This window comes from Pseudophryne corroboree, chromosome 8 (genome assembly GCF_028390025.1).
Source record: "Pseudophryne corroboree isolate aPseCor3 chromosome 8, aPseCor3.hap2, whole genome shotgun sequence".
Classification (NCBI taxonomy): domain Eukaryota; kingdom Metazoa; phylum Chordata; class Amphibia; order Anura; family Myobatrachidae; genus Pseudophryne; species Pseudophryne corroboree.
In genome coordinates this window covers 25,605,576-25,633,452 of record NC_086451.1, presented here as the reverse complement: position 1 = coordinate 25,633,452, position 27,877 = coordinate 25,605,576, and the positions used below count along the sequence as shown (strand labels likewise).

Here is a 27,877-nt window from a genome sequence, read left to right as displayed (position 1 = left end):
TCAATATACTCGTTATTAAGATCCCTTGCGGGAGTACCTGACCTTTCTTCCCCTGAATTACATCACCTCCGGCCCCCCTGCCCCTTACCTCATAAGCAATAGGCATCACTATCCTGTGAAAGGCCAGCAGGTACTCCACATCCCCCATCTTGCCCCCATTCCAGGGGATGTTCACATTGAATCCCTCCCCTAAGCCGCTGCCAACTTTGTCATGTGCGGCGTCTTCTGAAGACGGGAAGAAGAGCCCGTTGTCGTAGCGATGGATGGACACGTACAGCACGCTGGTAAAGCAAATAGGGAAAGTCGGTAAAGGCACATGTATGTACGGACGAAAGCTCTCACACGCAGGCATACGTGTTACCTGGGGTCTTCTTGGAATATATGTTGAGTTCCATTGCCGTGATGGACGTCCCAATCCAAAATCATCACCCTGAAAGGAGAGGTGTGAGAATAAGGCGGCTCGTGAGAGCAAGGTCCAGATTTGGGAGCAGGTGGTAAACTCCAAAACACAACAACACGCACAATCGTTCAACTGTATCTCCATATTTACCTTAACCGAGGTTCCGAGGAGTTCTGCAGGCTTTGGGCATAACGCGCAGCCAGCGCTACGTTGTTAAAAAAGCAAAAACCACAGGCCGCATCTTGCTCTGCGTGGTGACCTGGCGGCCGAACGATACAAACTCCATTTTGTACCTGAGCACACAAAACGTATGAGACAGAGAGGAATATCAGTCACACTGATGCGAGGGACAGCTAAACATTGCAGGCAAGAGACAGACTGAGAAAGAAACAGCAGCACTGATGCGTGGACAGCAAGTGAGAGCTAAACACTGAAAGCAAGAGACAGACTGAGCAAGAAACAGCAGCACTGATGCGTGGACAGCAAGTGAGAGCTAAACACTGAAAGCAAGAGACAGACTGAGCAAGAAACAGCAGCACTGATGCGTGGACAGCAAGTGAGAGCTAAACACTGAAAGCAAGAGACAGACTGAGCAAGAAACAGCAGCACTGATGCGTGGACAGCAAGTGAGAGCTAAACATTGCAGGCAAGAGACAGACTGAGCAAGAAACAGTAACACTGATGCGTGGACAGCAAGTGAGAGCTAAACACTGAAAGAAAGAGACAGACTGAGCAAGAAACAGTCACACTGATGCGCGGACAGCAAGTGAGAGCTAAACACTGAAAGAAAGAGACAGACTGAGCAAGAAACAGTCACACTGATGCGCGGACAGCAAGTGAGAGCTAAACACTGAAAGAAAGACAGACTGAGCAAGAAACAGTCACACTGATGCGCGGACAGCAAGTGAGAGCTAAACATTGCAGGCAAGAAACAGACTGAGCAAGAAACAGTAACAGTGATGAATGAGCATCAGGGGTGGTTACAAAGCAAATACCACTGGCTAACATGTATCTATTACAGGGCTTGTACACGTGGGCAGTTTTCCTATAGCCACTTGGTGAATGCAGTTTTACTGGCAGCTCACATAGGCCCTCATTCCGAGTTGCTCGCTCGCTAGCTGCTTTTAGCAGCATTGCACACGCTAGGCCCCCGCCCTCTGGGAGTGAATCTTAGCTTATCAGAATTGCGAATCAAAGGTTAGCAGAACTGCTACTAAATAATTCCTTGCAGTTTCTGAGTAGCTCCAGACCTACTCCTAGACTGCGATCACCTCAGTCCGTTTAGTTCCTGGTTTGACGTCACAAACACCCCCTGCGTTCGGCCAGCCACTCCCCCGTTTCTCCAGCCACTCCCGCGTTTTTCCTTGGCACGCCTGCGTTTTTTAGCAAACGCAGAGTTGTCGCCCAGAAACACCCACTTCCTGTCAATCACACTATGATCACTCGAGCGTTGAAAAAACTTTGCTCGAACTTGTATGAATCTACTAAGTTCTTAATAAACTTACTAAGCGCATGCGCTGTGCGTACCATGCGCATTTTCCACCTATTCGCTGCGTTCCGAAAATCGGCAGCGAGCGAACAACTCGGAATGACCCCCGTAGTGTACACTGAGCCTTATAAAGAACGGGCCAAGATTCAGGACACCTTCATCATGAACACAGGACGAATTATATATGGTTATTCGGATGATAGATGAACAATGTATAGGTCAAAAGTCGACAGGTCAATACCATATGGTACATGCATTAGGTCAACAGGTATAAAAGGTTGACGCATGTTTTTTTCAACATATGCTGTATTTACTATCCACATGAACATTTATTGGGAACAGTAACCTGCGGCAAACATGATGGTGGTCCGATAACAAGAAAGAACCTAGAGTCTAACCTTTCCCTTGACTACGGCCTCTACCACACTAAACGTGGAGCCCACGGCCAGGCAGGCGCTGCTATAGGACTTGTTGTTGATGTAAATAGAGTTATACTCCGAGCCCAGCCTGTGCAGTTCCCTCTGTTTCATACGGGTGCATTCCTCAATCTTCTTAATGTAGGGGAGACTGTTGGGGAACAGACAATGATCCTGTAGATAAAAACCTTTACAGACAACGATACAACAGAACATCACTCAATGGGGTTATCTGAAGATCACGGAGCGGATGATGTAAACCCGAACACTCCGGTGGGATCTTATGACACCAGACAGGTGTGAATCTGCCGCAACGCTTGGCTGTAGCTACACACCTATGACACAACTGTAGCTCCTCTCTAGTTGCCAGGAGGTGGGGAAGACGAGTACAACGTTCCAATAGCCCCATCTCCTTATGCCGCTGGAATATCCGAGCAATTCTTTGTGGGACCTCTGGGTGGCCGCTGAGGAGACAAACAAGAATAGTCAAAGGAGACCGGAGACGACGAGGACCACGTCTGCCACATTACACATATACATACATAGGAATCTCTAGGCGCTCGCAAACTGCATAACTCACCTGTCCCACATGTTGTAATGATTCATCATCTGCTCGTCGTACACCAGACCAGTGCGCTGCGCCGGGACCTCCCTCATCACCTCCTGCATCACAGTGTCCAGTATGACCCGCACACGCTCTTCTCCGAACTCCTTTGGGTGTAAAGCATCGCTGCTTTCCTGCGGGGTCCGAACCTTCTCTACAAGCTCACGGCTTAACGTGAAATCTAAAAAAAAGGTCATAACATTCGGTTACCCCATCGATGACTCATTAATATAGTATTAGAGTATTTGCATCCCATTATTCATACACATACTGCATTCTGGGGGTCATTCAGAGTTGATCGTAGCTGTGCTAAATTTAGCACAGCTACGATCATTCACACTGACATGCGGGGGGACGCCCAGCACAGGGTTATCCCGCCCCGCATGTCAGTCCGGCCCCCCCTCGCAGAAGTGCAAAGGCATCGCACAGCGGCGATGCTTTTGCACTTCAAGAGTAGCTTCCGTCCAGCGCAGCTTTAGCGTGCTGGCCGGGATCTACTCATCGCTCCCCGGCCCGCATCGGCTGCGTGTGACGTCACGCAGACGCTGCTGGCCACTACCCGCACGGTCCGGCCACGCCTGCGTTGGCCGGACTGCGCCCACGAAACGGCGGCCAAACGCCGCCGTTTTCGCCCCCTCCCGCCCATCGACCGCCTCTGCCTGTCAATCAGGCAGAGGTGATCGTAGCGCAGCGAAGGGCGGCCATGCGCCGGCGCAGTACTGACCCGAACGCTACGCTGCAAAAAAACTGCAGCGTGCGATCGGGTCAGAATGACCCCCTCTGTGTACAATGGTCCAGTTGTCAGTGTGCTTGGGCATTCCACTCATGTGGATATCATTTCTTTAAGGTTTAAATGGCCACAGAAGCTACGGGTAATATGACTAAGCCACAACATCACAGTAATCCAAAAACAAGCCTGTTGGGAAAGGGCTTAGAAACTAAGGGGGGAGATTTATCAAAGCAATAAAATTGTGAGAGATAAAGTACTAGCCAATAAGCTTCTGCCTTACAATTCACAGGCTGTGTTTGAAAAAATAAGAATTTACTTACCGATAATTCTATTTCTCGTAGTCCGTAGTGGATGCTGGGGACTCCGTAAGGACCATGGGGAATAGCGGCTCCGCAGGAGACTGGGCACAAAAGTAAAGCTTTAGAACTACCTGGTGTGCACTGGCTCCTCCCCCTATGACCCTCCTCCAAGCCTCAGTTAGGATACTGTGCCCAGACGAGCGTACACAATAAGGAAGGATTTTGAATCCCGGGTAAGACTCATACCAGCCACACCAATCACACCATATAACTTGTGATCTAAACCCAGTTAACAGCATGATAACAGAGGAGCCTCTAGAAAAGATGGCTCACTACAGCAATAACCCGATTTTTTTGGTAACAATAACTATGTACCAGTATTGCAGACAATCCGCACTTGGGATGGGCGCCCAGCATCCACTACGGACTACGAGAAATAGAATTATCGGTAAGTAAATTCTTATTTTCTCTAACGTCCTAAGTGGATGCTGGGGACTCCGTAAGGACCATGGGGATTATACCAAAGCTCCCAAACGGGCGGGAGAGTGCGGATGACTCTGCAGCACCAAATGAGAGAACTCCAGGTCCTCCTCAGCCAGGGTATCAAATTTGTAGAATTTTACAAACGTATTTGCTCCTGACCAAGTAGCTGCTCGGCAAAGTTGTAAAGCCGAGACCCCTCGGGCAGCCGCCCAAGATGAGCCCACCTTCCTTGTGGAATGGGCTTTTACAGATTTTGGCTGTGGCAGGCCTGCCACAGAATGTGCAAGCTGAATTGTACTACAAATCCAACGAGCAATAGTCTGCTTAGAAGCAGGAGCACCCAGCTTGTTGGGTGCATACAGAATAAACAACGAGTCAGATTTTCTGACTCCAGCCGTCCTGGAAACCTATTTCCAGGGCTCTGACAACGTCTAGCAACTTGGAGTCCTCCAAGTCCCTAGTAGCCGCAGGCACCACAATAGGTAGATTCAGGTGAAACGCTGAAAACCACCTTAGGGAGAAACTGAGGACAAGTCCTCAATTCCGCCCTGTCCGAATGGAAAATCAGATGAGGGCTTTTACAGGATAAAGCCGCCAATTCTGACACGCACCTGGCCCAGGCCAGGGCCAACAGCATGACCACTTTCCATGTGAGATATTTTAACTCCACATATTTAAGTGGTTCAAACCAATGTGACTTTTGGAACCCAAAAACTACATTTAGATCCCAAGGTGCCACTGGAGGCACAAAAGGAGGCTGTATATACAGTACCCCTTTCACAAACGTCTGAACTTCAGGGACTGAAGCTAGTTCTTTTTGGAAGAAAATTGACAGGGCCGAAATTTGAACCTTAATGGACCCCCATTTCAGGCCCATAGACACTCCTGTTTGCAGGAAATGTAAGAATCGACCTAGTTGAAAATTCCTCCGTCGGGGCCTTACTGGCCTCGCACCACGCAACATATTTTCGCCAAATGCGGTGATAATGTTTTGCGGTTATATCTTTCCTGGCTTTGATCAGGATAGGAATGACTTCATTCGGAATGCCTTTCTCCTTAAGGATCCGGCGTTCAACCGCCATGCCGTCAAACGCAGCCGCGGTAAGTCTTGGAACAGACAGGGTCCTTGCTGGAGCAGGTCCCTTCTTAGAGGTAGAGGCCCCGGATCCTCCGTGAGCATCTCTTGAAGTTCCGGTTACCAAGTCCTTCTTGGCCAATCCGGAGCCACGAATATAGTGCTTACTCCTCTCCATCTTATAATTCTCAGTACCTTGGGTATGAGAGGCAGAGGAGGGAACACATACACTGACTGGTACACCCACTGTGTTACCAGAGCGTCTACAGCTATTGCCTGAGGGTCCCTTGACCTGGCGCAATACTTGTCGAGTTTTATAAACATGTGGAAGACTTCTGGGTGAAGTCACCACTCTCCCGGGTGAAGGTCGTGTCTGCTGAGGAAATCTGCTTCCCAGTTGTCCACTCCCGGAATGAATACTGCTGACAGTGCTATCACATGATTTTCCGCCCAGCGAAGAATCCTTGCAGCTTCTGCCATTGCCCTCCTGCTTCTTGTGTCACCCTGTCTGTTTACGTGGGTGACTGCCGTGATGTTGTCCGAATGGATCAACTCCGGGTGACCTTGAAGCAGAGGTCTTGCTGAGCTTAGAGCATTGTAAATGGCCCTTAGCTTCAGGATATTTATGTGAAGTGATGTCTCCAGGCTTGACCATAAGCTCTGGAAATTCCTTCCCTGTGTGACTGCTCCCCAGCCTCGCAGGCTGGCATCCGTGGTCACCAGGACCCAGTCCTGAATGTGCTGCCCTCTAGAAGATGAGCACTCTGCAACCACCACAGGAGAGACACCCTTGTGCTTGGTGACAGGGTTATCCGCTGATGCATCTGAAGATGCGACCCGGACCATTTGTCCAGCAGGTCCCACTGGAAAGTTCTTGCGTGGAATCTGCCGAATGGGATTGCTTCGTAGGAAGCCACCATTTTTCCCAGAACCATTTCATTGATGTACTGAGACTTGGCTCGGTTATAGGAGGTTCCCGACTAGCTCGGATAACTCCCTGACTTTCTCCTCCGGGAGAAACACCTTTTTCTGGACTGTGTCCAGGATCATCCCTAAGAACAGAAGACGAGTCGTCGGAATCAGCCGCGATTTTGGAATATTGAGAATCCAATCGTGCTGCCGCAACACTACCTGAGATAGTGCTACACCGACCTCCAACTGTTCCCTGGATCTTACCCTTATCAGGGAATCGTCCAAGTAAGGGATAACTAAAATTCCCTTCCTTCGAAGGAGTGTCATCATTTCGGCCATTACCTTGGTAAAGACCCGGGGTGCCGTGAACCATCCATACGGCAGCGTCTGAACTGATAGTGACAGTTCTGTACCATAAACCTGAGGTACCCTTGGTGAGAAGGGTAAATTGGGACATGAAGGTAAGCATCCTTGATGTCCCGAGACATCATGTAGTCCCCTTCTTCCAGGTTCGCAATCACTGCTCTGAGTGACTCAATCTTGAATTTGAACCTCCGTATGTAAGTGTTCAAGATTTTAGATTTAGAATCGGTCTCGCCGAGCCGTCCGGCTTCGGTACCACAACAGTGTGGAATAATACCCCGTTCCCTGTTGCAGGAGGGGTACCTTGATTATCACCTGCTGGGAATACAGCTTGTGAATGGCTTCCAAAACTGCCTCCCTGTCAGAAGGAGACATCGTTAAAGCCGACTTTAGGAAACGGCGAGGGGGAGACGTCTCGAATTCCAATTTGTACCCCTGAGATATCACCTGAAGGATCCAGGGGTCTACTTGCGAGTGAGCCCACTGCGCGCTGAAATTCATTGAGACGGGCCCCCACCGTGCCGGATTCTGCTTGTAAAGCCCCAGCGTCATACTGAGGGCTTGGCAGAGGCGGGAGAGGGTTTCTGTTCCTGGGAACTGGCTGATTTCTGCAGCCTTTTTCCTCTCCCTCTGTCACGGGGCAGAAATTGAACCTTTTTCCCGCTTGCCTACGAAAAGACTGCGCCTGATAATACGGCGTCTTCTTATGTTGAGAGGCGACCTGGGGTACAAACGTGGATTTCCCAGCTGTTGCCGTGGCCACCAGGTCTGAAAGACCGACCCCAAATAACTCCTCCCCTTAATAAGGCAATACTTCCAAATGCCGTTTGGAATCCGCATCACCTGACCACTGTCGTGTCCATAACCCTCTACTGGCAGAAATGGACAACGCACTTAGACTTGATGCCAGTCGGCAAATATTCCGCTGTGCATCACCCATATATAGAAATGCATCTTTTAAATGCTCTATAGGCAATAATATACTGTCCCTATCTAGGGTATCAATATTTTCAGTCAGGGAATCCGACCACGCCAACCCAGCACTGCACATCCAGGCTGAGGCAATTGCTGGTCGCAGTATAACACCAGTATGTGTGTAAATACATTTTAGGATACCCTCCTGCTTTCTATCAGCAGGATCCTTAAGGGCGGCCATCTCAGGAGAGGGTAGAGCCCTTGTTCTTACAAGCGTGTGAGCGCTTTATCCACCCAACGCACCCTAACCTCTGGCGGGAAAGGATATAAGGCCAATAACATTTTTAGAAATTATCAGTTGTTATCGGGGGAAACCCACGCATCATCACACACCTCATTTAATTTCTCAGATTCAGGAAAACTACAGGTAGTTTTTCCTCACCGAACATAATACCCCTTTTTGGTGGTACTCGTATTATCAGAAATGTGTAAAACATTTTTCATTGCCTCAATCATGTAACGTGTGGCCCTACTGGAAGTCACATTTGTCTCTTCACCGTCGACACTGGAGTCAGTATCCGTGTCGGGGTCTATATCTGCCATCTGAGGTAACGGGCGCTTTAGAGCCCCTGACGGCCTATGAGACGTCTGGACAGGCACAAGCTGAGTAGCCGGCTGTCTCATGTCAACCACTGTCTTTTATACAGAGCTGACACTGTTACGTAATTCCTTCCAACAGTTCATCCACTCAGGTGTCGACCCCCTAGGGGGTGACATCACTATTACAGGCAATCTGCTCCGTCTCCACATCATTTTTCTCCTCATACATGTCGACACAAACGTACCGACACACAGCACACACACAGGGAATGCTCTGATAGAGGACAGGACCCCACTAGCCCTTTGGGGAGACAGAGGGAGAGTTTGCCAGCACACACCAGAGCGCTATATATATACAGGGATAACCTTATATAAGTGTTTTTCCCCTTATAGCTGCTGTATTTTTAATACTGCGCGTAATTAGTGCCCCCTTCTCTTTTTTAACCCTTTCTGTAGTGTAGTGACTGCAGGGGAGAGCCAGGGAGCTTCCCTCCAACGGAGCTGTGAGGGAAAATGGCGCCAGTGTGCTGAGGAGATAAGGCCGCCGAAAAGGGGGCGGAGCCTATCTCCCGTTTTTCTGTGTATTCTGGCAGGGGTTAAATTCATCCATATAGCCCAGGAGCTATATGTGATGCATTTTTTTTGCCATCCAAGGTGTTTTTATTGCGTCTCAGGGCGCCCCCCCCCAGCGCCCTGCACCCTCAGTGACCGGAGTGTGAAGTGTGCTGAGAGCAATGGCGCACAGCTGCAGTGCTGTGCGCTACCTTGTTGAAGACAGGACGTCTTCTGCCGCCGATTTTCCGGACCTCTTCTGTCTTCTGGCTCTGTAAGGGGGCCGGCGGCGCGGCTCTGGGACCTATCCATGGCTGGGCCTGTGATCGGTCCCTCTGGAGCTAATGTCCAGTAGCCTAAGAAGCCCAATCCACTCTGCACGCAGGTGAGTTCGCTTCTTCTCCCCTTAGTCCCTCGATGCAGTGAGCCTGTTGCCAGCAGGTCTCACTGAACATAAAAAACCTAAAACTAAACTTTTCACTAAGCAGCTCAGGAGAGCCACCTAGTGTGCACCCTTCTCGTTCGGGCACAAAAATCTAACTGAGGCTTGGAGGAGGGTCATAGGGGGAGGAGCCAGTGCACACCAGGTAGTTCTAAAGCTTTACTTTTGTGCCCAGTCTCCTGCGGAGCCGCTATTCCCCATGGTCCTTACGGAGTCCCCAGCATCCACTTAGGACGTTAGAGAAATGACAGAAGATGATTGGTTGGTACTTCATCTCTATCCAAGCTTTAATAAATTCCCCCAGAATCACAAAATCCTCTACCAATCACTTCACCAGTGGATGTCGTAGGTGCAGCCACTACGGAGCCGGAGATGACAGAGACTCAAGAGTCTTTTACCCCTTTCACATCGCACAAATAACCCGGTATCGACACGGCATACTGCCGCGTCGACACGGGTCAGTGTGCGATGTGAAAGCACTTTCCGAGAATTAGCGGGTCGTCTGACCCGGTAATTCAACCCGGTATAAAAGAAGGATTATACCCGGGTTGAATACCGGGTCAGGTGCAGTGTGAATGGGAGCCGCGTCGATGCGACACGGTTCCCATTCACAGCATAGGGAGAGGCGCCCCCCCCCCCGCTGCTATAGCAACCGACACGGTATATTGCCTGGTCGGAAAGCCAGCAAAGGAGCGCAAATGCCGGATTCAGATCGCAAATGCCGGATCCCCCCTGGTAAAAGTAACGTGTCCTTACCGGGTGGGATCCGGCATTTGCGATCTGAATGCGGTATTTGACACCCACCCCACCACCCTCCCACGTTACCTTGCACCTCCATTAAACCGTCGGCACTCTGTTCTGAAACCATATTACAATGCATCACACTTTCCTGCAGTTCCATGGATGTGTGACAACAGCTGTGACAAAGGGATTCTATCAGGAAAGGAGCCTTCAACAGGTATCGGTAATATACAGTACTAATAAGCCATATATATGAAGGGTGGAGATCTCGGCCTAGATGACGGAAACTCACGCTGGTCCTGCAGACTTCTCCAGAACTTCCTGTGGATGGAGATGGCGCTAGAGATAGAATCGAGGGCACTGCAAAATGAAAGTAAAGGGGCAGACTATTTATGGCAGCAAAAACGCTGAAGTTTGGCGAATTTTGTTGTTTATTTAATAGATAGATAAGAAACGGTCTGTTGTGTCACTGACGAACGACACAGATGTGTCAGATCTCCTCGTCATCACCTGTGCTACTAATAATATACCACAACGCTAACTTCCTCACCTCTCACACGGGGCAAAAGGCTGGTGCAGGTTTGGACATGGGTCTCCCAGGAGAATTTTCAGGGATGTACAGACGCCTTCTGCCAGCGAGCGCATGTTGTACCCTCCCTGTAAGGAAGAGCTACATAAGTCCTCTGGGCGTCTCTCTCACCCATCACACAGACACCATCTAATGTTACTCTCCCACACTGTACACAATGGCACCATGCCAGCCTCCACCCAGCTCACCTCCAGCGACAGCAGGAGTCTTCCTTCCGCCAATGACATCAGCAAGTGCGTGAGATGAGCAAAGCATGCTGGGGTAGCAGACATCTCTCCCTAGGTGACACAATAGGTGGGGGACAGAAGGGAAAATCAGAGACATCTTATGCCATCCTATCCCCCCCACACAGTCCCTACGCACACACACATTCTATCTCCTCACATACACATCCTATCCCCCCCCACCGTCCCTAAGCGCACACACATCCTATCCCCCCTCACCGTCCCTAAGCGCACACACATCCTACCCCCCCCCCCCCACCGTCCCTAAGCGCACACACATCCTATCCCCCCACACCGTTCCTAGGCGCACACACATCCTATCCCCCCCCCACCGTCCCTAAGCGCACACACATCCTATCCCCCCCCTCCGTCCCTAAGCGCGCACACATTCTATCTCCTCACATACACATCCTATCCCCCCCCACCGTCCCTAAGCGCACACACATCCTATCCCCCCTCACCGTCCCTAAGCGCACACACATCCTACCCCCCCCACCGTCCCTAAGCGCACACACATCCTATCCCCCCCCACCGTCCCTAAGCGCACACACATCCTATCCCCCCCCACCGTCCCTAAGCGCACACACATCCTATCCCCCCCCACCGTCCCTAAGCGCACACACATCCTATCCCCCCCCTCCGTCCCTAAGCGCGCACACATTCTATCTCCTCACATACACATCCTATCCCCCCCCACCGTCCCTAAGCGCACACACATCCTATCCCCCCTCACCGTCCCTAAGCGCACACACATCCTACCCCCCCCCACCGTCCCTAAGCGCACACACATCCTATCCCCCCCCACCGTCCCTAAGCGCACACACATCCTATCCCCCCCCACCGTCCCTAAGCGCACACACATCCTATCCCCCCCCACCGTCCCTAAGCGCACACACATCCTATCCCCCCCCCACCGTCCCTAAGCGCACACACATCCTATCCCCCCACACCGTTCCTAGGCGCACACACATCCTATCCCCCCCCACCGTCCCTAAGCGCACACACATCCTATCCCCCCCCACCGTCCCTAAGCGCACACACATCCTATCCCCCCACACCGTTCCTAGGCGCACACACATCCTATCCCCCCCCACCGTCCCTAAGCGCACACACATCCTATCCCCCCCCCACCGTCCCTAAGCGCACACACATCCTATCCCCCCACACCGTTCCTAGGCGCACACACATCCTATCCCCCCCCACCGTCCCTAAGCGCACACACATCCTACCCCCCCCCACCGTCCCTAAGCGCGCACACATCCTATCCCCCCACACCGTTCCTAGGCGCACACACATCCTATCCCCCCCACCGTCCCTAGGCGCGCGCACATCCTATCCCCCCCCCACCGTACCTAGGCGCACACACATCCTATCCCCCCACACAGTCCCTACGCACACACACATTCTATCCCCTCACATACACATCCTATCCCCCCCCACCGTCCCTAAGCGCATACACATCCTATCCCCCCTCACCGTCCCTAAGCGCACACATCCTATCCCCCCTCACCGTCCCTAGGCGCACACACATCCTACCCCCCCCCACCGTCCCTAAGCGCACACACATCCTATCCCCCCCCACCGTCCCTAAGCGCACACACATCCTATCCCCCCACACCGTCCCTAGGCGCACGCACATCCTATCACCCCCCCCCCACCGTCCCTATGCGCGCGCACATCCTATCCCCCCCCCCCCACCGTACCTAGGTGCACACACATCCTATCCCCCCACACCGTCCCCTAGGCGCACACACATCCTATCCCCTCACACAGTCCCTACGCACACATCCTATCCCCCCACAGTCCCTACGCACACATCCTATCCCCCCACACAGTCCCTACGCACACACACATCCTATCCCCCCCCACCGTCCCTACGCACACATCCTATCCCCCCACACAGTCCCTACGCACACACACATCCTATCCCCCCACACAGTCCCTACGCACACACACATCCTATCCCCCCACACAGTCCCTACGCACACACACATCCTATCCCCCCACACAGTCCCTACGCACACACACATCCTATCCCCCCCCCCCCCCACCGTCCCTAAGCGCACACACATCCTATACCCCCCCACCGTCCCTAGGCGCACACACATCCTATCCCCCCTCACCGTCCCTAGGCGCACACACATCCTATCCCCCCTCACCGTCCCTAGGCGCACACACATCCTATACCCCCCACCGTCCCTAGGCGCGCGCACATCCTATCCCCCCCCACCGTACCTAGGCGCGCGCACATCCTATCCCCCCACAACGTCCCCTAGGCGCACGCACATCCTATCCCCTCACACCGTCCCCTAGGCACACACATCCTATCCCCTCACAGTCCCTAGGCGCACACATCCTATCCCCTCAAACAGTCCCTAGGCGCACACATCCTATCCCCCCACACAGTCCCTAGGCACACACATCCTATCCCCCCCCCACAGTCCCTAAGGACACACATCCTATCCCCCCCACACAGTCCCTAAGGACACACATCCTATCCCCCCACACAGTCCCTAGGCGCACACATCCTATCCCCCTCACACAGTCCCTAGGCGCACACATCCTATCCCCCTCACAGTCCCTAGGCGCACACATCCTATTCCCCTCACACAGTCCCTAGGCACACACATCCTATTCCCCTCACACAGTCCCTAGGCGCACACATCCTATCCCCCCCACACAGTCCCTAAGGACACACATCCTATCCACCCACACAGTCCCTAGGCGCACACATCCTATCCCCTCACACAGTCCCTACGCACATATCCTATCCCCCTCACAGTCCCTACGCACACACACCCTATCCCCCCACACAGTCCTTACGCACACACATCCTATCCCCGCACACAGTCCCTACGCGCACACATCCTATCCCCCTCACACAGTCCTTACGCACACACACCCTATCCCCCCACACAGTCCTTACGCACACACACCCTATCCCCCCACACAGTCCCTACGCGCACACACCCTATCCCCTCACACGGTCCCTACACGCACACACATACAGATAGAGCCATCTTTATCTTGGCCTCTAATAGGATTAATTGAGCCAGGGCAGTCGGACTTAATCCTTTGCTGTAATGACTTAATCCCCTGCTGTATTGTTCTCTGTATTGTATTGCAGCGGAGAACAATAGATGAAAGGCTTATGCTAATAAACCATGGTGTGACTAGGTGCAGCATAGAAGACAAGATAATCGTGGCTCCATCTGTACATCCTATCCCTGCCAGTCACTACATACACACACATATACATCCTATCCCTGCCAGTCACTACATACACACACATATACATCCTATCCCTGCCAGTCACTACATACACACACATATACATCCTATCCCTGCCAGTCACTACATACACACACATATACATCCTATCCCTGCCAGTCACTACATACACACACATATACATCCTATCCCTGCCAGTCACTACATACACACACATATACATCCTATCCCTGCCAGTCACTACATACACACATATACATCCTATCCCTGCCAGTCACTACATACACACATATACATCCTATCCCTGCCAGTCACTACATACACACATATACATCCTATCCCTGCCAGTCACTACATACACACATATACATCCTATCCCTGCCAGTCACTACATACACACATATACATCCTATCCCTGCCAGTCACTACATACACACATATACATCCTATCCCTGCCAGTCACTACATACACACATATACATCCTATCCCTGCCAGTCACTACATACACACATATACATCCTATCCCTGCCAGTCACTACATACACACATATACATCCTATCCCTGCCAGTCACTACATACACACATATACATCCTATCCCTGCCAGTCACTACATACACACATATACATCCTATCCCTGCCAGTCACTACATACACACATATACATCCTATCCCTGCCAGTCACTACATACACACATATACATCCTATCCCTGCCAGTCACTACATACACACATATACATCCTATCCCTGCCAGTCACTACATACACACATATACATCCTATCCCTGCCAGTCACTACATACACACATATACATCCTATCCCTGCCAGTCACTACATACACACATATACATCCTATCCCTGCCAGTCACTACATACACACATATACATCCTATCCCTGCCAGTCACTACATACACACATATACATCCTATCCCTGCCAGTCACTACATACACACATATACATCCTATCCCTGCCAGTCACTACATACACACATATACATCCTATCCCTGCCAGTCACTACATACACACATATACATCCTATCCCTGCCAGTCACTACATACACACATATACATCCTATCCCTGCCAGTCACTACATACACACATATACATCCTATCCCTGCCAGTCACTACATACACACATATACATCCTATCCCTGCCAGTCACTACATACACACATATACATCCTATCCCTGCCAGTCACTACATACACACATATACATCCTATCCCTGCCAGTCACTACATACACACATATACATCCTATCCCTGCCAGTCACTACATACACACATATACATCCTATCCCTGCCAGTCACTACATACACACATATACATCCTATCCCTGCCAGTCACTACATACACACATATACATCCTATCCCTGCCAGTCACTACATACACACATATACATCCTATCCCTGCCAGTCACTACATACACACATATACATCCTATCCCTGCCAGTCACTACATACACACATATACATCCTATCCCTGCCAGTCACTACATACACACATATACATCCTATCCCTGCCAGTCACTACATACACACATATACATCCTATCCCTGCCAGTCACTACATACACACATATACATCCTATCCCTGCCAGTCACTACATACACACATATACATCCTATCCCTGCCAGTCACTACATACACACATATACATCCTATCCCTGCCAGTCACTACATACACACATATACATCCTATCCCTGCCAGTCACTACATACACACATATACATCCTATCCCTGCCAGTCACTACATACACACATATACATCCTATCCCTGCCAGTCACTACATACACACATATACATCCTATCCCTGCCAGTCACTACATACACACATATACATCCTATCCCTGCCAGTCACTACATACACACACATACATCCTATCCCTGCCAGTCACTACATACACACACATACATCCTATCCCTGCCAGTCACTACATACACACACATACATCCTATCCCTGCCAGTCACTACATACACACACATACATCCTATCCCTGCCAGTCACTACATACACACACATACATCCTATCCCTGCCAGTCACTACATACACACACATACATCCTATCCCTGCCAGTCACTACATACACACACATACATCCTATCCCTGCCAGTCACTACATACACACATATACATCCTATCCCTGCCAGTCACTACATACACACATATACATCCTATCCCTGCCAGTCACTACATACACACATATACATCCTATCCCTGCCAGTCACTACATACACACATATACATCCTATCCCTGCCAGTCACTACATACACACATATACATCCTATCCCTGCCAGTCACTACATACACACATATACATCCTATCCCTGCCAGTCACTACATACACACATATACATCCTATCCCTGCCAGTCACTACATACACACATATACATCCTATCCCTGCCAGTCACTACATACACACATATACATCCTATCCCTGCCAGTCACTACATACACACATATACATACTATCCCTGCCAGTCACTACATACACACATATACATACTATCCCTGCCAGTCACTACATACACACATATACATACTATCCCTGCCAGTGTGCCCCAGCAAGGCCCTACACACAGAGCCAGCTAATTCCAGCCAGTCACTGCTCCCATCAATTACCTTTGGATCTCCCACCACCGAGTCAAATCCAGCTGCTACTAATACAAGCTGCGGCTGGAACTACAAGAACAACAATAACAAACATTGCAATTATTATCATCATGTGAAGATAAGAGGTCATAGGAGTAAGGAGAAAACAGGACTGTGCTTGGATTACCTCATAGGAGACCGGTAGGAGAAGATGGAGGAATGCTGTAATATAATCCGCATCATTCATTCCTGTCTGGGGGACAAACACAAGTTACGGTGACAATATGGTACCTGCTACCAACATGTGAGTAGGAAACAAGGACAGGAGACAAGAGTTACACCTCCTGGGCAGGGTCAGTCCGAGCCAAGAGCGGGCCGGGAGGGCCAGTTCGAGCCAAGAGCGGGCCGGGAGGGCCAGCCCGAGCCAAGAGCGGGCCAGCCCGAGCCAAGAGCGGGCCAGCCCGAGCCAAGAGCGGGCCAGCCCGAGCCAAGAGCGGGCCAGCCCGAGCCAAGAGCGGGCCAGCCCGAGCCAAGAGCGGGTGAGAGCAATCTTTACAGGGCATGCAGAATCTGGCCGAGAAATTTCTGTACAATTCCTACCTTATTCCATGGCACATTTATATTATATCGTTCACCACGCTCCTTTCCCACAGCTGTGCTGGAAGAATCTACAAGATGGGGCCAAAACTGTCCATTTTCATAACGGTGAATAGAAAAATATAGAACGCTGGAAAGAGAAAAACTTGTGCTAGTCAGGAGCAGCCGTCACCCCAAACACCCCTGAATAATAGATCAAAGGCAGACCCCTCTACCCATAAAGCACAACTACCACTAACACACTGCGCAGACACTTTGTTGCATGAGCCAATAATTATTAGAATTCAACCTGTTCAATCACTATTTTCTTTTTTTTTCCTTTTTCTTTTTTTACAGTTTTTCCTGCCCGCAGCGCCAATTATCGCACTGCATCTTTGCGGTTCAGCCAAGGAGGGGGGGGGGTTAAGTTCTCAGCTGTACATAGGGGAGATGGGGAGTTAGAGCGACTTTTGGACAAGCCCCGTCAACCTGGGAGACAGTTTCCCAACCCCTGGACAGGAAAAAGAACTTATAGGCCATCCGTAACATTACAAACCTTGGGTCATGTTCAAATATAAACTGTGTTCCCTGCCCATGGTGTACGTCCCAGTCTACGATGAGCACCCTGATGAGAAAAATGCACAGAATTGTTAAGCAGTGTACGGCAGACAATAACCCGTATAGCCAAAAGCACCCAAACTTACCGTTTCACGCCATGTATGCGCTGTGCGTATCTGGCGGCGATAGCCAGGTGGTTAAACATGCAGTAACCGTTCATCTGGTCGGTGTGAGCGTGGTGTCCAGGTGGCCTGCCAACACGGACATTAAACCTGAGTCACACCAGTTATAGAACGTGTCATCCCAGGCGGAACTATAGGATACCAGACACTTACCTTACCACTGCCAGGCCATTGCGGATTTCCCCTCTCAAAACCTTATCGACTAGCTGTAGCACAGACCCCGTGGCCAGACAGGAAGTGGTGAACAACATCTAGGGGGGGGAGAGAGGGGGGGGGGGGGGGGGGGACGACAGATACGTTAAAGACAGACGCACAAGCGTGTCAATCATCTGACAAAAACATTAAAGACAGACGCACAAGCAGAACACTTAAAACTACCATCGGCATGTCAATCTCCTGACAGCGAGGTCACTACTAAATGGCTGAATTAAAAAAAAATAGGAATGCAAACACTCCATAGGAAGAAATTTAGAGCTTAACCAACATCTAACTGCTCATTTATATTTTTAATTAGTGCATTTGTTATTTTGTTTAGTGGGTTACAGTTGAACCCTAATGTTAATAATACTACCACAGCCTATGCCGCAATTTAAATGGCAATACAGCCACCTGACATGCCAGGGTTAAAGGGAGCCTATCAGAATGAAGGGGGAAGAGTGCACTCACGGGGTGCAGGAAGACGGAATCATATCGATCGGACAGCGACCTGAGCTCCTCCTCCGTCATATCCTGTGTGGATCTCATCAGCTCCACAAACTCAGGACTGAAACACAAATAAAACAATCAGGTCCCAATCCCAGGCAGGAGACATGTACCACTAACGTGGGCGCATCTGCGGGCCCTGTGTCCGGTCATATACCTGTGAACCAGCCTGACTTCTTCCTCAGAAGCATTTCTGGCCTGCAGAGAATGTTAGAGACATGGTCACGGTTATTGCCACTCTATCAGCCCAAACGCTGAACCATTTACACACCCTCCCCCACTTACCGACACCGGGACACAGCGATCCAGCAGCCCGTACTCAGCCAGCTTCTCCTTCACGGCCAGAATACGAGAGGGCGACTCGGGGAACCTGGCAGAAGAGCAGAGGGTGTTATACCTATTCCTCCCACCTCATACTAACCCCCAATAAATGGTCCTAGGGCCTGATCCAGTGGTCGGCAATGCATTTTCAGAAGCGATCTCGTACGCAGTTAACGCCGCAGATGCCTGGAAATGGATTGAGACGTCAACCGGCGGCTACACAGACCAGAGCAAATGATCACAGACAAGCAGCGGTGATCGCAGATCCTGTGATAATCGACCATCTGCATAACGGCCGTGAGAACCGAGACGCTGGGGCCATGTGTTCTGCGTACAGGATAGCAGATGCAGGCTGAAACACGCCTCGAACACGGAGGCAACACGCCTGCGTTTTAGACCACCACTCTTCATAAACAACCCCAAAACAGCCCCTGATGTGTCAATCACTTTGCAAAGTAATCATCGGTACGAGCACCATGGCTAAGGTACCTGGGTGCCTATGACCGCGACGAACGCAAAGTCAGACGACAAATCGCTCAACTCCGTAGTATCAGCGTTGTGTACGTCTCTGAACCAGGCCCTTAGTACAGGTTAATCCATAAACTACACTCGGCGTTATGTTACATGTAGATATCTGTACGGGTGTGGATTATTGCATCGACAGTTTCAAGGTCGACAATGTTTGCGTCGACCACTATAGGTCGACAGGGTTGTAAAGGCGGCAGGGGTTCTAGGTCGACAGTTCAAAAGGTCGACATGAGATTTTCATGTTTTTTTGGTGTCGTTTTCTCCGTACAGTGACCAGGAAGTCTAATTAGTGCACCGTGTCCGCTCGCCATGCTTCAGGCAAGGTGCCTCACTCCGCTACCCGCTTCGCTCGCCACAGATTACCGTTCCAATCGTACTCCACGTGGATCGTTAAGTATGAAAAAGTTCAAAAAAAGAAAAAAAAAATGTGAAAAAGTCATGTCGACCTTTTGACCTAGAAACCATGGTGACCAAGTGACTGTCGACCAATAGTGGTCGACCTAGACAATGTCGATCTTCAGACCGGATCCCATCTGTACAGGATATTAGCACACCTACAGCTCTACCACAATTAGAGCAATGATGGGCATCAGGAGGCCATAGGGCCGCATGTGGCCCTCCAGACCGTCACCTGTGGCCCCCAGCTCCTTCCTCAACCAGTTGTTACAGATCAGCATCTCTTTAGTTCAGAGGTTCTGAAACTTGGTCCTCGTGGGCCCACAGAGTGCATGTTTTGCAGGTCTCCTCACAGAATCGCAATTGAAATAATTAGCTCCACCTGTGCACCTGCTGGGTTACCTGCAAAACATGCACTGTGTGGGCCCACGAGGACCGAGTTTGAGAACCTCTGCTTTAGTTGATTAAATGTATTGTATTGTTTTAGCTTATCACTGATATTAAAGGTGCTGTGTGGACCCTCTACAGGTTACAGATCTACACATATGGTTATACACGGTGGAGTCACATTATTATGACCACCAGCTAATACCCAGAGTAACCGCCGCGTGCAGCACGGACAGCAGCTAGACGGATGAACTGGCGTATTAGACGCACGTCTGGTAGCCCCCAGGTTCATGTGGACGGTGAGCTGCTCCACTGCAGCGTGTCGGTCGTCCCTCACGCACCATCGTAGCCGACGTTCACCTCTCACATCAGTGGCACTCCGCAGTTTCCTCGTCGGTTATTCGCAACGGTGCCATTTGTCCAGTCACGATACACCTTCACCGCACCAGCACGCGGACAGGTCACACACTGCGCTGTGTCAGAAATACTGCCACCCTTGGCCAGAAAGCCGATAATCACCCCTTTCTGCAACTCGGATAAATCGCCCCTTTTACCCATGACCGCAATGAGCGATGTGTGTGCAGACGGCCTATCACACGCCTTATACACCCACCAAGCCAGCGCACGATACGTGACGTACTTCATAGGCTACGCGCTGCCGACGTCACATGTAGGAGGTGGTCATAATAATGTGACTCGATATGACGATTGGAACGCCACTGACGACAAAGTCTGCGGTTAATGACTGTATAAGAAGCCCCCACAAAACCCTGCACTGAATATATCATTACAGATGTGTCTCCGAATATCCAGGGAGCACCAACCAATCAGGAGTGAAAATACAAAACGTAGCAGTCACATGATCTATCAATGAAGTGTAACTAAGGTGACAGAGTCAGAGGCCCTATCCTACGCAGTATATTACTTGTCATCCCACAGGCAGTAGGATTCTGTCATCCGGTCATCATATACCAGTCCTGTTCCTTCCACTGGCGACTGTCTATCTAGATGCTGCAAAAGAGAGAGGGGGATATGTCAGTAAACGCTGCAGCTTCTGCATATGGTGGATGGGGGGCGGTACAGTGGGATAGATCTTCTTACCAATCCCTCCAGTTGTTCACAAATCTCGCTCTCTGGGGTCTTCCTGGTCCGGTGGCCTATCTTCTTCACTTCCTGCAGGCTTGGGGGGCACTGAGGGGAGGACTTCTTGCTGGGCTTCTTCTGAAATCCCATATAATCCACATTTAACTTTATCCGCTTTTATCGGTAGGCATATCGCCTACGTACACACGCTCAGACAGCAATAAGCAGGAAATTAAATATATCTACCAGGAAACGGGAGCAACAGGAAACAGAGACCCTCTAATAAATTATTTACTGCAAAAATAAATAAATAAATAAATAAATAAATAAATAAAGGGGGTCGGAATAAATCCAATATAAGGGCTGTATTATCCAGTACCAGGGCTATCCCTGCAACGTAAGCCTGTCCACAGCCAGGAACATCGCACTGCACCGAGTGAACACAACAGAGCCGGATTAAGACCCCCCCCCCCATAAAGGGAGATATTGGTTTGGACCCACCTCATTATAAAATGAGTTTGAGTATTCTGCCGTCACAGCACCATGGGCTGTACAGTAGATGATCTGATCTTGGAAAGCACACCCTGGCTGGATCTTCCGCGACTGTTTCAACATCCCATCTATAAGGTTGATTCTTTGCTTTTCAGCGACGCATTTCTACCATCAAGCCAAATCTGTTTTGTTTTGGCAGCTCCAGAGAGGACACGAGCAGCTGTCAGCACCAAAAGAGGACAAACCCACCACCAGAACTTTGCTCCCACCGAGGAGCCGCAATGTGGAGTTAATTAATAATGGAACAACCAGAGAATAAGGATTGCTGATCTCACAGTGTATAAGCCAAGTGACCTATGACCACTAAACACCACCAGGAAAAACACACAGGCTACCTACACAGCAATGACTTATAGCGCACAGGTACGGAGGTCACCATTAATGAGAGTGACTGGACACACGCTGGTCTGGCAGAGGTTGGATACACTCAATCACATACACACACACCGAGATAGAAACTCATACAGATAGATAAACAGACACACAGGGGCATATTTGTCACAATCTGCATCTCGGATGTTGATGTGGATGGGATGTGAAATTCGCATTGCGATAATTGAATACATTGCAAGGATGTATCAACTATGACATGCAGGGACGGGGCTTGCGAGAAAGCTTTGTCCCAGCGAGTCTCTCCCCGAACTTTTCACAGTATATTTAGTACAAAAAAAAACACCATGAAAGTTTAACTGCACGCACGCCGCTGCCGCAACCTGCTGCCCTCGCCCCGGTACCTGGGTGCAGGTGAGTTTTATTTTTGTTTTGTACACAGTGATCAGCCGGTGGTGTATCAGACACACATGGCTGATCACAGAAGAGGACACCATGCTCAGCGTCACTGCCAGCAGGCAGAAAAGACTGTGCAGGGGTAGGGGAAATCCATTTCTCTGAATCCACTCGGGGACACTGGAACAGCATATACAGTAGGGGTGTGAAGCTTGCAACCGGAGGTGTGGCACAATCTAGAATTAAACATTGTCTGCACAGCCATCTCCTCCCCCTTCACGCCCCTCATCCCTCAGTTTGGAAAATTTGACGGAGAGACTAGGACATGAGACTACAAACCAATGGCGAGGAGCCTACCGTACAACAAATCAAACAGCATCCGAGAACTCTGTTAACAGAAAACCAACGCTGTTTGCACGAACTGTTCAACAAGAACATTGAACACAGCAGGTTGACAGCACCGAGGCGGGCGTCCAGTGTCCGCTAGAAGATTCAGAGAAATGGATTTATCAGTAAGTACCATAATCCTCTTTTATCCACTAGGAGACACTGGAACAGCAGGTACAGTAGGGGACGTCCCAAAGTTACTCCCAAGGGTGGGAGTGCTGTCGGTGGCCTGCAAAACTAGACATCCAAACTTTGAATGTTTGGCCGCAGAAGTATCGAACTTATCGAAGCTTGTGAACGTGTGTGCTGAAGACCACGTTTCCGCTAAGTAACGTTGAGTAGTAACTGCACCTCTGGCTACCGTCCAAGAGGTACTCAGTGACCTGGCGGTATGGGCACCAGCCTGAACCGGAAACCGTATACCACAGGATAATAACTGCACAATGGTAATCCTAATCCATCTGGCCAGAGTTAGTTTAGATGCTGGCCCGACCGCTCTTTGGGGGTCATTCAGAGTTGATCGCTAGCTGAAAATGTTCGCTGCGCAGCGATGATGAAAAAAAACGGCACTTCTGCGCATGCGCAACGTACTTTCACAACGGCCAATGTAGTTTCACACAAGGTCTAGCAAAGCTTTTCAGTCGCACTGCTGGCCGCAGAGTGATTGACATGAAGTGGGCGTTTCTGGGTGTAACTGACCGTTTTCAGGGAGTGCCAGGAAAAACGCAGGCGTGGCTGCCCGAACACAGGGCGTGTTTGGGAGAACGCAGGGCGTGTCTGTGACGTCAAAACAGGAACTGAACTGTCTGAATTGATCGCAAGCGCTGAGTAGGTCTGAAGCTACTCTGAAACTGCACAAAATTATTTTGAAGCCGCTCTGCGATCCTTTCGTTCGCACTCCTGCTAAGCTAAAATACACTGCCAGTGGGTGGCGGCATAGCGTGTAAAACGGCTGCTAAAAACAGCTAGCGAGCGATCAACTCAGAATGACCACCTTTGTACCATCATAAAGAACAAACCAATGGTCCTATGTTCTGATGGACGACGTAACCAGCACGTATATCTGGAAAGTTCTTACAACCTCCAAAGACACGTCCCCATCTGCAACCTCTCAAAAAGATAGCATCCCCATTTGCTGGCTTACGTGAAACCCCCTGCCCTATCGTCATGGAAAAATAGAAAAGGGACTGACAATAAGGTTCCCCAACACAGACCCGTTTGGGTAAGACTAAGGCAAGTAACAACATGACCTTTCTGGAGAGATAATTTATCCTGCTCTCTCTAAAGGCTCAGAGGTAGTTGAATTGAAATATTCCAACCGCCAAGGGTAGATCCCACGGCACCGTGGGAGGCCTGGAAAAGAGGTTGTATCCTCAGAATTTCCCATAAGAAAGTCTGAACCTCCTGTAAAGATGCTAAGCCTGTTGAAAAAGGATGGAGAGAGGCGAAAATCTGAAACTTCAAGGAGCCTAACATAGGCCTCCATGTAAACCGGGTTAGACCAAAGGTAAAAATCTAGAGAAAGGTGGAATCCCCTGGAATCCAACCTTCGTTCCTGGCACCAGTCCATGTTTTTATTTTTTTGTTGTTTTATTTTATCTTTTTTATATAGTCTGTAGCAATGCATGGCCGTGACCGGCTTCCTATCTGCCATCATTGTAGGAATAGCCGACTTTGTCTTCTTTCTGAAAGATGGTCTCCAGGGATCTTCCGCTAGTAGACATCACAAGACCGAGTACCAACTCCTGTGGAACCAGTGTGGTGGAAGGATAATTCGCCCACAATCCTTTCCGTTTTGCCGTCTTTAATACCCTGGGTATGAAAGGAAATGGTGGAAAATTTTAAACACATCTGGAAGACTAAGGAAGTGTCAATGCGCCCACTCCGTTCGCTGCTAGATCTCACTTGTCGAAAGGCCATTAGGTCTACTTGAGGTAGCCCCCATCACCGTACCACCATCTCGATTCCTGGATCTATGTCCTGTCGCCTGAGATAATCTGCTGCTCAGTTCTCCACTCCTAGAATGAACTTTACTGAAAGGACGATGTTGCGCCTTCTTGCCCACAAGATTTTTTATTTATTTTTTTGCTACTTTTAATGCCATCTTGCTCCTTGTTCCCTCTCGACGATTTATGTATGCCGTCGTTGCGACATTGGGGGTAATTCGGAGTTGATCGCAGCAGGAACTTTGGCCCTCATTCCGATTTGTTCGCTCGCAAGCTGCTTTTAGCAGCATTGCACACGCTAAGCCGCCGCCTACTGGGAGTGAATCTTAGCATAGTAAAATTGCGAACGAAAGATTAGCAGAATTGCAAATAGACACATCTTAGCAGTTTCTGAGTAGCTCCAGACTTACTCGGCAACTGCGATCAGTTCAGTCAGTTTCGTTCCTGGTTTGACGTCACAAACACTCCCAGCGTTCGCCCAGACACTCCCCCGTCTCTTCAGACACTCCCGCGTTTTTCCCAGAAACGGCAGCGTTTTTTCACACACACCCATAAAACGGCCAGTTTCCGCCCAGAAACACCCACTTCCTGTCAATCACATTACGATCACCAGAACGAAGAAAAAACCTCGTAATGCCGTGAGTAAAATTCCTAACTGCATAGCAAATTTACTTGGCGCAGTCGCAGTGCGAACATTGCGCATGCGCAATTAGCGGAAAATCACAGCGATGCGAAGAAAATTACCGAGCGAACAACTCGGAATGACCACCTTTGTTAGTAGTTGGGCAAAACCATGTGCACTGCAGGGGAGGCAGATATAACATGTGCAGAGAGAGTTAGATTTGGGTGTGGTGTGTTCAATCTGCATCTAAATTGCAGTGTAAAAATAAAGCAGCCAGTATTTACCCTGCACAGAAACAAAATAACCCACCCAAATCTAACTCTCTCTGCACATGTTATATCTGCCTCCCCTGCAGTGCACATGGTTTTGCCCAACTGCTAACAAAGTTCCTGCTGCGATCAACTCAGAATTAGGCCCATTGTCCGACTGAGTCTTCAAGTGTTGGCCCATCACTACGCGTTTGTCTACGAGAAGCTATAGTGTAACTGCACTCAGCTCGAAAATGTCTATGGGTAGACCGCTTTTTCGTGACGTCCATCTGTTCTGAAACTGATGTTCCTCTAGGACAGGCACCCCAACCTCTGAAACTGGTATCCTTTGAGGATCCCCCAATCTTAAAATGCCGAATCTTTAACCTGTTACGAGATTCGTGTGGAACGACCACCAATATTAGGGAAGCTTGGCCTTGAGTGAAAGCCAAACCGGAGATATAGGAAAACCAGTGCGAAACTGCTCCCTGAGCAATGAAGTTCACCTGGAAAGGTTGGGAGTGAAGTCTGCTGTACTGCAGAGCCTCCCAAGACGGCACCATCCTCCCAGAGAAGCTGTACCCCAGATTTAGAGAAATCTTCTGTGCCTGTAGTACCTGAGCCACCAGCCTCTGTATATCCTGGCTCTTGCTTTCTAGTAGGACTACCCTCAATTGTATTGTGCCCAAGATGAGACCTGGAAATTTAAATCTTTAAGTGGCATTAGGTTGGATTTCTGGAAATCCCAATCCACCTATGTTGAGTGAGAAATTGATGAGTCGTCTTCTTTGATCAGCTGTTCCTGGAAGATGGCTTATATCAGCAGATCATGTAGATAAGGTATGATCGTGACCCCTACCAGTCTCAAACTTGCGACCCTTATCACCCTGATTCCTGTAAAAAATCTCTGGGCTGAAGAAATCCCAATTGGCAATGATCTTTCATAAGTACGGATCCTAGGTATGCTTGGTGGAGTCCAAATCGGGATATGAAGGAATGCATCCTTTATATCCAAAGACACTATGACTATCCCGGGTCTAGGCCTGCAATGACTGACTGGATTGATTCCATCTTGAATCTGTAGGCCGGTAGAAACTGGGTCAAAAAACCTTAAATTGAGTATCAGTGTGTCCGTCTGTGAGCACGACAAACAAGATTCGAAGAAACCCTTACCTCCTTGAGAGTAGGGATGTTAATAATAATTTCACACCCCGCTGGCAAACGAACACGAGGGTTCATGCATTGAGGGCGGGCACTGTATTCATTAGGCCACAGCCAACCGTTGCGTCTCGGACCCGGTCTCCTTAGACCTTTTCAACCCTTACCCCCCCACAGGAGGTCCAAGGTGAGTTTGTGTAGAGACCTGATTATTGGCTATTGGGAATAGTTTATTTTATCCGAGACTTCACCAGCACGAGACTGAGAACCAAACTAGTTGAATAATGGACCAGAATAACTGCTACTGCCTATTGGTATAGTTCTATGATACCCGGTAGGCCGAAGATTTGATATTTTCTCCACTTGTCTGAATTTCATTGGACCAAGGAACGCTTCCCTTCCCAGGGAAATCACCTTCCAACACGGTAACTATAGTCCCTTTACCGAAACACGAACCTCCTAGGTCCGTGTGAGAAGGTCTTGCAACTAGAAGGTGGATTTCCATGCCAATTCCAACCTACATACGACCCTTAATTTTCAGTGGGACTGCAATAATTAAGAATGTCCCGTTAACAGGCTAGACAGGGGTGAGCACATCCTTTCCCCTTCTGTGGAATACTGAATTCTGTTAGTCACAGAAACCATTGAGAGATATAGCTAAGATCAGGGTGCTAACTTCCCTAGTAGCCTGATAAGTATGTGTGTAACTCTCGGATAAGCTCCGCTAGGCAAAAATAGTATTTGGGAATTTGGAAGAATTTACTGGCCGCCTTAGTTATTTACGCCTGTAACGGTTTGCCCTCCGTTACGAGAGCCCGCACACTTTTCCTACTCT

The 27,877-nt window shown here is 49.7% G+C and overlaps 1 protein-coding gene across 3 annotated transcripts in view; it reads right to left on the bottom strand.

Moving 5' to 3' along the window:
- Window positions 1-27,877, bottom strand: part of HDAC6 (histone deacetylase 6) — an 87,848-nt gene that overhangs the window by 40,477 nt on the left and 19,494 nt on the right. The window contains exons 1-21 of one of the 3 annotated variants that reach the window (XM_063936099.1): window positions 21,905-22,063; window positions 21,422-21,541; window positions 21,246-21,331; window positions 18,974-19,058; window positions 18,846-18,886; window positions 18,653-18,749; window positions 18,140-18,237; window positions 17,951-18,055; window positions 17,803-17,871; window positions 17,271-17,397; window positions 16,858-16,923; window positions 16,701-16,760; window positions 10,799-10,888; window positions 10,572-10,678; window positions 10,314-10,381; window positions 2,886-3,090; window positions 2,641-2,769; window positions 2,288-2,456; window positions 551-693; window positions 362-430; window positions 89-281 (exon numbers count right to left, since the gene is read on the bottom strand). In XM_063936099.1, the coding sequence (XP_063792169.1) occupies window positions 89-281; window positions 362-430; window positions 551-693; window positions 2,288-2,456; window positions 2,641-2,769; window positions 2,886-3,090; window positions 10,314-10,381; window positions 10,572-10,678; window positions 10,799-10,888; window positions 16,701-16,760; window positions 16,858-16,923; window positions 17,271-17,397; window positions 17,803-17,871; window positions 17,951-18,055; window positions 18,140-18,237; window positions 18,653-18,749; window positions 18,846-18,886; window positions 18,974-19,058; window positions 21,246-21,331; window positions 21,422-21,541; window positions 21,905-22,018 (2,241 nt within the window). In that variant the 5' untranslated portion in view covers window positions 22,019-22,063. Of the gene's footprint in view, window positions 1-88; window positions 282-361; window positions 431-550; window positions 694-2,287; window positions 2,457-2,640; window positions 2,770-2,885; window positions 3,091-10,313; window positions 10,382-10,571; window positions 10,679-10,798; window positions 10,889-16,700; window positions 16,761-16,857; window positions 16,924-17,270; window positions 17,398-17,802; window positions 17,872-17,950; window positions 18,056-18,139; window positions 18,238-18,652; window positions 18,750-18,845; window positions 18,887-18,973; window positions 19,059-21,245; window positions 21,332-21,421; window positions 21,542-21,904; window positions 22,064-27,877 lie in introns of those variants that run through there. The other 2 variants (XM_063936097.1, XM_063936098.1) reach the window with 2 other exon arrangements.